The sequence below is a fragment of the Cervus canadensis genome, chromosome 33 (assembly GCF_019320065.1).
Source record: "Cervus canadensis isolate Bull #8, Minnesota chromosome 33, ASM1932006v1, whole genome shotgun sequence".
Lineage (NCBI taxonomy): Eukaryota > Metazoa > Chordata > Mammalia > Artiodactyla > Cervidae > Cervus > Cervus canadensis.
In genome coordinates this window covers 11,593,441-11,606,576 of record NC_057418.1, presented here as the reverse complement: position 1 = coordinate 11,606,576, position 13,136 = coordinate 11,593,441, and the positions used below count along the sequence as shown (strand labels likewise).

At 43.1% G+C, this 13,136-nt stretch overlaps 1 protein-coding gene across 5 annotated transcripts in view; it reads right to left on the bottom strand.

Annotated features, from left to right (window-relative positions):
• ARFGEF3 (ARFGEF family member 3) overlaps positions 1–13,136 on the bottom strand; it is a 176,981-nt gene that overhangs the window by 99,799 nt on the left and 64,046 nt on the right. For all 5 annotated transcript variants that reach the window (XM_043457044.1, XM_043457045.1, XM_043457046.1 and 2 more), the window contains exon 5: positions 7,111–7,179. In XM_043457044.1, coding sequence (XP_043312979.1) covers positions 7,111–7,179 — 69 coding nt within the window. The remainder of the gene's footprint in view (positions 1–7,110; positions 7,180–13,136) is intronic.

The window sequence follows — 13,136 nt, the reverse complement described above, 5'->3', positions numbered from 1 at the left end:
TTTTTATAAATTGTTTCCCTAGCTATATCTAAAGTGACAATAGGAGAAAAGATTTTTTTAAGTGAAAGACTTATTTTTATATGAAATTCAACTACAATCAAGAAAGTTTCCAAGAGCTAAGTGGCAGTTTTAGGCTGAAATGTCCTGCTTTAAAAATAGAGATGCAGATTTTTCAAAGGCTAAATTAGCAGGTGGAAAGCATGTGAGAACCCACAAAATCACTGGGCCTCACTATGTCTACAGAATACCATTATTTTGGGGGCAGTCTCCTTTGTAGTTCATTCTTCTTGTAGATGAAAAATTATTTCTTAGGCATTTCCATGGTGAAACAACAAAGGACTGTAAGCTATTTTGCCAATTTGAGAAAATACACAACAAAGGCAAAGTAAGAAAAATACTTATTCCTAACAGGTGTATCTGAAGTAAACAATGATTTCAAATAATTCTACTACTATCCTTTCTTAAATTACACAAGCATCATTCACTTAATAATCTACAATCTGTCACTACTGAGCCATAAACTTGAGAAATGGAATATTTCCTGCCTTCAGGGAACAAGGATGTCATAGTCACTGGCAACTGCAGCCACCACGGATGATGCCCTGGTGAACCCTGGGGTATTCTCTCGAACACCTGCCATTTCACAGCCATCAAACTGCAGCCACTCCCCGCGGTGAGCCCTAAGGAAACTCAGGATGTGGAAACACAGGATACTGGCCCCAGACAGGTGAGGCACTTATCAAATGAAAGAATTCAGTGAGCCCAGACTCTAGCATCTTCACATACCTAGAAGAGCTCTAAATTCCTTAACTTGACGTATCTGGTTTCTTTAAATTAACAACAATCTTCTGATGTTCCCGACTACCTGCCCTTTGTTGCAAACTCCTATATATCTGAGCCCCTCCCCTCACCTCCTCAGAGCAATTTCCCACAGCTATCTGAGATTTTGTGTCCCAGGCTACAGTCCTCATTTTGCCCCAAATAATACTTAACTCCCAACTCTCACATTGTGCACATTTTTTTTTCAACAAGCTTATATTTATAAGTTGTTCTTAGGCTTTTCATATAAATAGATCTATTCCATATTTGTCTTATGCCAGATTATATAAGTATGGATTGGGGTAGGAGGCATATTTTTACAAGTTAACAGTGGGCCTTATTGGTGAAAACATACACTCAGAAGGAACAGTGGCAGATTAAATCATTAAAAGCATTTAAGAAATATGCTTGATGTATATCAAGCAATGACAAATGGGAGGGAGACAGGGTTTAGCAGAACCTGAAGAAAGACAAGGGAAATTAGAAGAATCAAAATCCTGCACTTACAAGGTGGCCACCATTAAGAGGATGTTATCGCTGGTGGGAGTCCCTGCTTCATGGGGGTGGCTCGATTCTCCATGGCAGAGAGGTATGACAGCTCTCACCTAGGTCTCAGCAGGACACTATCTTTAGATCTCATTTTAATGAGACTATACCAATATTCACTTATGGCAGTGATTCTCAAAGTTTAACACGCTTATGAATCACATGGGATATCTTATTACAAGGCAGATTCTTATTCAGAGGTCTGTGTTGGGGTTCAAGGATCTGCATTTCTAATAAGCTCCCAGGCATCTGCCAAGTTGATCACACTCGAGGTTGCAGAGCCTCACAACTCCTTTCAATATGGTTTTACATCACGGCTTGTTGGAGAGAACAGTAACTATCAGAGCAGTGATTCTCAACTTGACTTCTACAGCAGAATCAGCCAGTGAAAGTGAAAAAAGTGCAAATGTTAGTCACTCAGTCGTTTCTGACTCTTTGCAACCCCATGGAGCCTGCCAGGCTCCTCTGTCCATGGGATTCTCCAGGCAAGAATAGTGAAGTGGGTTGCCATTCCCTTCCCAGGGATCAACCAGGGGCTTCACAAAATTTATACACCCAGGTCCCTTCAAGATCAAAACACTCAGAATTCCTAAGGTGACCCTAGGCATCTTATTTTCACTAATACTTCCCAGGTGATTCAAATATGTAGGCTTTGAGGAAAACCACCAACATAAAAGTAGGGCCTCCAATGTTATGTAACTGAAAGTAGCCCATACATAAGAGAATTCATTTTGGGAGGGTAAAGAGAAGTCAAAATTTAATCAAGTAACTACTGAAAATAACCAGCCTTGTTTAGGAACCTATGCAACCTTGTGGAAGCCTGTCTCTTGTTCTGATGTTCAGTCATCGTTTGTAGTGAACTTAGGCACAGTATTCCCTTCATAAAAAGATCTATTTTAAAGATAAAAGGCAAGATCAACGCTGTGTCTGCAGAGTGCTCACCCCAGGAATGGTCTGGATGAAGGGAGAGGCAGCCCCTTGGAGGATTACCACCAATTTCCATGAGGCAAGCGTTAAGGGTCCCTGTAAGTGGCTCTTCCATGACTGGACTATATATAGGGTGTGTGGGTGTGTGTGGGTGTGGGGGTGTGTGTGTGTATGGGGGTGTGTGTGTGTGTGTATATAGGGTGTGTGTGTGTGTGTGTGTGTGTGTGTGTGTGTATAGGGGTGTGTGTGTGTGTGTGTGTGTGTGTGTGTGTGTGTAGGGTGTAGAGACTGAAAGCTCAGTCTTGCTTCCTGGTCCTATCACTTCCTATTCCACTCACTGCTCTCTAATTAGTGGTCACACATTGCCCAATAAAATAGAGACTAATAAAGTAAAGGCTGAAAACTTCTTCCCAAGGAAAGAACCATTCTGACTGGCCAGAGATAGCTTTCCTCATCAACTCCAGGAGGTCTGTCTAGTAATAAAGAAAATCAGGCTCAGTGCTAGGTCCTGAACATGAATTCCCTAAATTGATTTTTTAGTGTCATTACTATTGTCCTCATTTTACTGATAAGGAAACTGAAGCTCAGAACCATTAAATAAGCTGCCCAAAGTCACATAGGTAGCAGCTGTAGAGCTGAATCTGAACCCAAGTAATCTGACTCTCTGCCCTGCCGGACTATGTAATACTGTCTCTATATCTTTCTAGACTCAAGCGTCACTATATTTCTCTGTTCCTGTCAGATCCACATGGGATTAGACAGTCTTCTATGGGCACTTTCTTCTTTCTTGCTTTGTGGCTTGGAAAGTCGGTGGATCTCTCTCTGTGCCAGCTGCCTTATCTGTAAAACATGGATAATCAATAGCTCCTGCTTCACAGTACTGTTGTGCAGTTTATATGATTTAATACAGAGAAAATTCTTAGAATGGTGCCTCGCAGAGAGTAAGCACTAAATATGTATTAAAGGCAGCCATGTGACACTTTGAGTATAAGCACTTGTCTCCCTTTATCTTTGGCTATACTGGGTCTTCACTGCTGTCTGGGCTTTCTCTAGTTGCGGCAAGCGGGGGTTACCCCGTAGTTGCAGTGCACGGGCTTTCTCACTGCACTGGCTTCTTCTCTTGTTGCAGAGCATGCTCTAGGGCATTCAGGATTCAGTAGCTGTGGCATGTGGGCTCCGTGGTTGTGGCTCTCAGGCTCTAGAGCAGAGGCTCAATAGTTGTGGGCTTAACTGCTCTGTAGCACATGGGATCTTCCCGGACCTGGGATCGAACCTGTGTCTCCTGCACTGGCAGGCGGACTCTTTGCTCCTGAGCCACCAGGGAAGCCCCCTATAGTTATCTCTTGTCACTACAAGCGATGTTATGTTTTCAAGCCTCCTCAGAATGATCAGTTCTGAGAGGGAATGGCCACAGCAAGCAGTGAACCCAGAACTCTTAGCTAATACCTGAGGGAAGTATACTGAGTCGCAGCCAAGTCTGATGGATAAAAGATCCACTGTTCTCGGCAGGAAAACAGTTTCCAGGGTGTTTCCATTATGGGCTTTTGATCGGGGCTGCCGGATTAAGTGAGGCCCTGGCACTGGCACCTGCCTGCTTGAGATGCTCCTGGATGACTGCCTCTCTCGGCAGACTGGCGTGCAGACGTCCTCCCCCAGGGGCTGGCCAGCTGCAAGAGCTGGAGTCTTACTCCCCTGAACTGGGTGTCCACGCCGGGTCCAGGCTAACGCAGAGGAGCTATTCTGCACGCTGCCATTTATCAAAAGCACTTTGAAGTGGTGATGACTATGGTCCTTACAAAGCAGTCTCCATCCCCCTGATGATGCTGGACCATCTGCCCTGTGTCCAGTCACCAGACAGGAGTTGGGCGTCGAAGCTAGGCCTGGGGGAACCTGTAGTCTCAGCTGTTGAGGTTCAGCATGGGCAGGGAGGCAGTAGGACCTTCTGGTGGGTCTGTAGCTGAGGCACAGCCTAAAAACATCCTCTGGAATCCTGCATGCTGTCAAGGGAGGGCCCCCACTATCAAATACCGGATGAAAAGGTTCTTTTTATGATTCCTTACCAAGTCCTTCCTTCAGAGAAATACAGTCCCAAGCCCCCATCCTGAACTAGAAGTCAAAGCTAGCACTGGAAGTAAGGCATTTTTCTGCAAAGGTCTGACCCCTGCTTTGGGACCTTCAAGCTGATGTTCTGCTGGAAACTCTTCCAACTGGGGTATCTCAGTAGGCTGCCGGTAGGAGAAGAAGGTGGAGGAAGTCAGCTTGCTACCGGGGTCTCAGGCAGCTAGCCCCGTCGATGACCCATCCCTTTAGGGTCCTGGCCAGATCACCATTATTTAGCGGAAGCCTGGATGTCATCAATCTGCTGTTCCAGAAAAGCAGGAGCTAACCTTAACCCAGTGTTTACTACGTGGTCGCCTGCACTGAAAGCTTTTTACATGGGTTCTAGTTTTCTTGTCTAACTGGCACAACCACACACTGAGATAGCGAGACAGGTGCCGTTAGCGTTGCTTTTACACAGAGAACACACACAAACCCAGGGAGGTATCCAAGGCAACCCTGCTGGGAGGCAGGAGAGCCAGGATTTATACCCAAACATAGCGAGTCTCTGGAGCCCACGCTCTCACACCACACTCAATGCCTTTATCTGTATATTGCTCTTGGGTTGAGATTTTTAAATTATTTTTTCTTTACAGGTTCTTATAGAGACCACCCTGTGTGTATGTGTGTGTTTGAGACCACTGTGTTTTGATGTTTCATTCTATCTAGAAAGGCCTGCTGAGTCTCTAGTCTGGCTTCCGGATCCCCACTGAGAACACCCTTGACGTGGGCGGCCCATAGCAGTGTGAATCTGCTGTTTGGGAATTGTTGGGCTGGCCAAAAAGTTCATTTGGTCAGTGAATCCGTTGTTCAATAAAGTTCTTGTTGAACATGAAAACTGTGTCCTTTATTTTTACGTAAACCCCAATGAACTTTTTGACCACAACGAGAAACATAACAAATCCTTTCAGATTCTCATTCAAAAACCCTGTGAGGGTGATAAAGGCACCCTCCCTCTCAAAGGGAGCCTGAGAACCCCTGGCGGCCTGCCCAGTCCTGAAGGTCCTACAACAGCCTGTCTTCCTTCCCCACCTCCCTCCTCGGCAGCGGAAGGGCTGGGCAGTGAGTGATACACTGCATTTCCTGTCTTGTCCTTCATACAGCAAAGAACCAACAAGCATCCCGCACTCCAATCCTGGTTCTTGCTCTGATCAAACACTACATTTGTCATTTTAAAAGCAAACCAGCGTGGGGTATCTAAAATAGTTACACTCCTAGAAACAGAGAGTAGAACTGCGATTGCTGGGGGGCCAGGGGGAAGGGGAGATGGACAGTTACTCCTCTATGTGTATAAAGGTTCAGTTATGCACAATGAGCAAGTTCTAGAGCAACTTCTATACAACAAGCAAGTTCTATACAACACTGCATTGTGGTTAATGTTACTGAGTTGTACACCTCAAAGTGTGTTAAGATCTCATGTTAACGGTTCTTACCACAGCTATTTTAAAAAAAAAAAACCCAAACCTACAAATGATAAGATCACTCCCTGGGTATCTCTTAAAATTCAACTAAAAATACTGACAGCTATTCTATTTATTTAGTTATATAGAGTGAAACAAATATGCTAATGAAAAATATTCTTTCTACCTACGTAAATACACATTTGAGAACTGATTTATATTATAGTGAGGGGTCAGCTCTCTACTTTTCTTTCGACTGACATGTAAAATGTTCTACCTGCTCAAAAATAATTTTCTCAATTTCAGTCAATGCCACACAATACCACTAAAGATCACGCATCAGCCATAAATCCTACTCATGATAATGTTCACTATGTATGAGGAGGGATATATTAATTAGCATGATTGTGGCAATTATTCCACAATGTATATGCATATAGAAACATTGAACATTTTGCAGATTATACCTCAATGATGAGAAAAAGAGGGAAAAAAGAAAACATGTCCAAAGTGCTAAGCGTCTACCTGGTACACTCAGTAAATGATAATCATTACAGTTTAAAAAAACACCCATGACTGCTGAGAGCTAGGTTTTCTTTTTCTGCATAATTTCAGAATTCAGAATATCATTGGCTCATTGAGGTCTGCATGTGTACTCTTGTCAAAACATATAAATCCTGAAGATATCCTTTTCAAGAGGTGGAAGGAAATTTATTTTAAGCACGCCTTTGGAATGATGCTGTGTCCAAAAGCCAAAGTCATGAGCCAGACATTCAGGAAGCCAAGCTCTCTGTTGGACACGCTCTTGGTCTTGGGAGTGCTGAAGGTACACATCCCTCTAGGCTGCATACAGACAGAAAAGAGAAGGTTCCCCAACGATCGTTATAAAATGCGTTCATCAGAGTTTAGGAGACAGGGATGCAGTTGAATCAATAAACACCATCCCTAAATCTCATGCTTGTTTTTTTAAAACCGATTTTTTAAAAAGATCAAATCCCCTTCAATTAATCTTAGGAGAAATAGTGAGTGTAATACCTAGGTATAGCAGCATCAGGAGAACCAGTACTGTTATTTCCACGGTTAAAGCCTCAAGTCAAGCAAACCAGAGCATGCAGAGCACTGACGGAGTGGCCCACATAGCCTGCTTCCCACAGATCAACTCCTTAGTGAAAATTTCCCGCAGTAATGATCAATCAGAGAAGGGCTCACCCCACTGCTGCAGCTCAGCTCCACCCCCTCACTTCTCCCGGGTGGGGGTAAAGCAGCTGGGAGCAGACAGCACAAACAAGCATCTCGAGGGTCGAGGGGAGTGAGGACTTACCTCCGCGATCTTCAGCACTGCACTACCATTCAGATCAAAGGTTGGAGTGTAGGTGATGCAGAGTAAAACCTTTAACAGCCGCGAAGGAGGGGAGGAAGAAAAAGATAAGGGGTTAGAATTCTAAACTTCCATTTCACATGCCGCGTACGCAGTCTTGTTTTATGACTTTTTTGCTCTTTGTTTTATTTCATATGTTTGTTTCTATTCCACTCACTGCTCTCTAATTAGTGGTCACACACTGCCCAATAAAATAGAGACTAATAAAAGGCTGAAAACTTCTCCCCAAGGAAAGAACCATTCTGACTGGCCAGAGATGGCTTTCCTCATCAACTCCAGGAGGTCTGTCTAGTAATAAAGAAAATCAGGCTCAGTGCTAGGTCCTGAACATGAATTCCCTAAATTGATTTTCTAGTGTCATTACTATTGTCCTCATTTTACTGGTAAGGAAACTGAAGCTCAGAACCATTAAATAAGCTGCCCAAAATCACATAGGCACCAGCTGTAGAGCTGAATCTGAACCCAAGTAATCTGACTGCATGCCCTGCCTGACTATGTAATACTGTCTCTATATCTTTCTAGACTCAAGCATCACTATATTTTTCTGTTCCCATCACCTTCTCCGATCCACATGGGATTAGACAGTCTTCTATGGGCACTTTCTTCTTTCTTGCTTTGCCTCCCTCAGAACACTACCCGGGGCTTATTTATTAGTTCCCCTATTCTCCAAGTTACATAGACAATGAGTTGATGACATTTACAAGATCTTTAAGGACCATTAAAAATTCCACTTTCTACTTGTAGAGCTATTAGGGACTAGATCAATAAAAGCTCAGGGCATTTTAAGAACTGCTTCTAATTGTGTAGATAAGAGGCTAGCCCCTCCCCTGTCCATTTGGCTTCTGATGGTACGCATTATCTCACTGGTGGTCCCAGACAAGAAATTGCTGGTGTCTGCTCCTCTGTCCCCAAACCCTACAGCCATGTGTGGTCTGCAGCTTGGCTAGTCAGTGGCAGCCTCAGAGGACGTTTCTCATCTGGTTCTCCCTAACTCATGAAAGAGCAACGAAGCCTGGCATATTTGCCTAGATCAGGACACACTGCTCGTCAGCACATCAAGAAGCACAACTGTCCCATGGAACAAAGAACCTCTCCTAATCTCTCAGTCTTAGTTACTAGCCAGGCCAGCCCCAGGAACAGTCACACCTTGAGAGAAAGCAAATAGGTATATAATTAAAGAAGGAAAAAGGGAATTCTTGCCAATTTTAGTCACAAGGTTAGATAGCTTCACTGTGGGTCTGCTCCTCCATCTTTTGCTCCTTAAGGCACCTGATAGCTGAGAGTCAACTCCAGATAAAAAGCATCTGAAAGCCACACTGGCTGAGAAAGAGGCATTGTGGGAAATACTACCCCGTGGCCTCATGGGAAAAGGCTTTCTTTTGTGTGATGACCATCTTTTGGGGGTCGGGGTCTGGTATGCAAGAGGGGATGAAAGCTGAGGACAGCAATGCCACGAGGTCCTAATTTGGCCCGGGGAGAGGCCATGTCTTCTAGCGTCTCTGTACGTGACGGCACCTCCGCCTGACGCCCTCCTGTCCTCCACTCCTCCCACGCTTGTTCCTCACGTGGGTCATCTGGGGGCTTCTTTGCAGTCTCTGCTCAAATGTCACCCCCTCAGGCATGTGGCCCCCCCGAACACACTCTCTGCAATGGCCTCTCACGCACCTCCTTGTTTCACTTGCTTCAGAGCAAGCACGAGTTTCATAAATTACTGGTTATAATCTTTCCATCAGACTCTAACATCCACTGGGTATCTGAAAGGTCCTCAAGGCTTTCTCATATGAGGCTTTCTTACTATGATTTCTTGCTGCCTTGAATGGCTTCTCTTTCTCGAGATATTTCTTTTTTCTATGCCATGTTTCATGGCGGGTAAGTAGGGGGTATGAGAGAGTGCCTGGTGGAAGTGGTGGTATGGGGAGTAAATTGGCCCATCTGGGCTCTTGGCTTTTTAACTATTTACAATGGAATATTACTTAGACATAAAAAGAATGAAATAATGACATCTGCAACATGGATGAACCTACAGACCGTCATATTGAGTGAAGTAAGTCAGAGAAAGATAAATATTATATGATATCACTTATATGTAGAATCTAAAGAAATGGTAGAAATGAATCTATTTACAAAACAGAAGCTGAATCACAGATGTTGAAAATAAATTTGTGGTTACTGAGGGGAGAGAGGGGGGAGGGATATATTGGGAGACTGGGACTGACATATATATATACACACTACTATATATAGAATAGATAATTTATTTAATAAGGACCAACCGAATAGCACAGGGAACTCTATTCAATATCCTGTAATGACTTATATGGGAACAGAATCTAAAAAATAGTGGATGTGGAAGTATAACTGGCTCACTGTGTGGTACAACACTGTAAATCACTATATTCCAATAAAAAAATTAATTAAGAAACAAAAAATAATGTTATTCATAGGACCAACAATCAACTTCCTGCCTTCCATTGCTCTGTGCATTCAGACAAGGTGCACAAGGGTAGATCTGGAAAGAAGTTTTCAAAAACCAACCCAGTTTTCTGTGAGCAGGAGCTGCTTTTTACAACAGTGGCTGGAGGAAGGGGGAGCAGAGTCTATGGTTAGGTCTTCAGGAAGGTCACTGAGTTGGCATATTTGCTAATCAAGCTGATCAGGTGAACAAGGAGACTTGACTCTCTGCCACAGAGAAGCCAGCAAGCGCAGAGGGAGGCCCTTTGAGACAGTCTGAAGGAAGCTGAGGACCCCTGCACCCAGTCAAGGCTGATCCTGTTCAAACGATCTTTGCAAAAAGGCTCTTCACACCTAATGTCTGGCCACTAAAAACCAAAGACTCACCGAATTCTATGCAAAAACTAAAAACAAGAAAAACAATGAAAGTGAAGCACATTAATGAAGCTGGCTCCTTAAGCTCATGCAGCCTGCTTTGCTGGAAGCAGAGCAGGTTTTAACTCCAGGGCTGATGGTGCCCCTGACCCCCCATGACATATTACATTACAAGACATGTAAAGAGTTCCAGTGTCTAGCAAGGATGAGGCAGCAGACAGAAGTGACTTGTTGAAAATGATACATGGAGAAACCCAATGCCTGCAAGCACTAATTCACTGGATTCAAACACAGACCGGGTGTAGGAAATTTAGGGCAACAGCAAATTAATTTAAACTGTCTGCCTTCCACCGCATAATGAAAGGGTAAGTAGTTTAGATTCACATTCTGAGCACGTTGGCCTCAAGGCAAACAGGAGCACCTAAATATTGAGGGCAATTCCGTTAAAAATACATCCCTCACAGGGTCATTAAAGCATATTGACTACATTATCACTGAACAGCAGGAACTTGAGTGATAGGCGGTGTCTTGCAATCTAGCTTGCTGGTACTGCCTCCATAAAGAAGCCAAGGGGATGTGGAAAGCAGGCGGGGGGGAAAACCTTCCATAAAAAGGGAAAGATCCTTACAAAGGCTAATAAAAATCCCAATAATTAAAAAACAATAATTGAATGGCTACTATGTACAAGAAACAATTCTTCAAATAAAAACGTTCATAGAAACACTGGAGAAAAAAGACTAGACTGGAAAGGAGAATGAGAAGCTGATTTATTGCAAGCCCTCGGCACGAGTGATAAGAATCTGGAAATGTAGCCACATGAGGAACAGAGAGAGAAGTGGACTGGTAATGATGACAAGTACAAGATCACAGGTATGTGCCTCTGATCAGGAAAACCCTGGATTAATTCTCTCCCAAGGGCACCTTATCATCAAGATTAAAGTTTTTCCATCAGGCTCATACTGCCTTGTGATTGTAATCATAACAGAGCAGGGGCTGGGATGTCAGGGTTAAAACATAAGTGTTTCAGTAACATGATTGTGGCATGTGATTTAATATTTAATTGCTGTGACTTTGCCTATGTCTTCTAGCTCTTTATCTTTAAAATTCCCATCCTACCTCATAAGAATATTTAGAGGAAAAATTAATTAAATGACTTTTTTTTAAAGAGTACATTGAATATATGTATCTCCAGGATGTTTTCTCATAGAGATTAATAAACAAGTCTCCATTTGATGGAATTCATGGCAGCCATTTCAATGTAAATTACATACCATTTTAAGTAAAAAAAAAAAAAATCGATCATCCACATTCAAAATCATAAATCTTTCCTACTATATATCACTGCCCCCATTCCTACAGTCCAAAGCCCTCATTGTGTGATCCAGCTCCACTTCCTCTCTCCTTAGTGTTTTCTTTCAGGTCCCAAATCAATTCAAGGAATATTCGCCAAGGTTCTAATTGCTGTGGGGTCACAATACAAAGCAAGCACCATTTTTACCATAAAAAAAAAAAAACTCACAACCTACTGGGCAAATGAATGCGTGTACAACTATACTTAATGGCTGACTTAGTAAGTGCTACTGCAACCATGAGCTATATAATAGTTTTGAAGGTTAGAAGACATCTCAGCTTTGGAGAACAGAATCACAGATGAGATACTGTGAGCAAAGCACTGATACAGGAGAGAAAAGGGAGGGACAGATGTACCAAGCAAAGGAAATGGTGAGAATAAAGGAATGAGGTGTGAAGACAGAGGCTGGAGATGATGCTAAAAGGTTAGCAGGAACCTTATTACACATCAACTTAAATGCCCCTTTTAAGTGTTTTGCACATATTATTTTAGTGCTGATCAGGACAACAAATCATAACTAAAACTAGATGTACTGAGGGAAACTGGAAATCGGGGTGATAAGCAGACAATATGACACAGATGAAGTAAAGACAGATCCTAGTCATTCCAAACGCAATGAATTGGCTGGAGTGCATTTGATGAAGGAATGCAGGGAATTCACAAAAAGAAGGCAACGGTCACTCATACATGACAATCTGGGTGCCATCCAACCACTGTTCTGCCCACTGACTCTCTTCTGATTCTAGTCAATCTGGTTGAAATCTCTCATATTCCCCTATATTTCATAAAGCTTTATATACTAATGAAGTAACATGCTTTAGAGAAGATAAACCTTGTTCAAGAATCCATCACATAAAACATTACAGGTGTGATCATCCCAGAATGGGTAGAAAGCACAAAAGGCTTATTCCATAGCATTTATCTGGAGAAGTTTAGATACACCACTTAAAATCTGCATGCCCTCTGCATCTCCCACTAATACAAGCTCCTTAGTAGTGAGGTCTGACTTTCTGATGCCCACCATGTTTATAGCACCATGTAGGGCTCTGGGAGGTGTGGGGAGTTCCAGTCTATGCTCAATCCCTCCTGCGCATTGTCCACAGGAGTAATCAGCCTCACGGAGTTTCAGCGGGACTTGCATCTGTGTACCTACTCATTACTGTAAAATGTGTTGAGAGTGTGATAAGACAGCTTGGCGGCACAGAAGGAAATTGTTCTGAGAATCCAAACGTCAGATCCAGGTGGTGTGACTGGCAAAATCCAGGCGGTGTGACTGTGACAGCTTGTGCAACCACATAGCTAATAATATTAGAGTCTCAGATGACCTGGTTAGGGCAATGAGAATTTAGGGAGCCCCCATTCAGGATGTCCAGCTATTTGGCAGGACCCCAGGCAGGACAGGGAGAAAATCACCTCTACAAACTAGAGGGCATCTCTGATGAGACTTATAGAACACCTGTCACTCTCTGCTCTGAGAAACGATTTTTCTTTTTTTGCATTCAACATAGTAAGGGGTAACATGTACCATTTCTGGGTCCAAGAGCTCATTGCTGTTAAAGTTGTATATGAGTACTCTACAGGACCATTTCCAGGGGATGCAGGAGTAAAGAAATGATTCTTAAAGTTACTGGATAGCAACTGCATGCCACTTCACCTCTACCTTGGGCTGCCATTCTTTCATCACATAAATACTCACTGAGGTTGATGAATGGTTAGAGACAGCATTAGGTGTTGGGTGCATAGGAGTAAATTTAAAAAAGATATCTTGATGATCCCTGAGCTCCATAAAGCT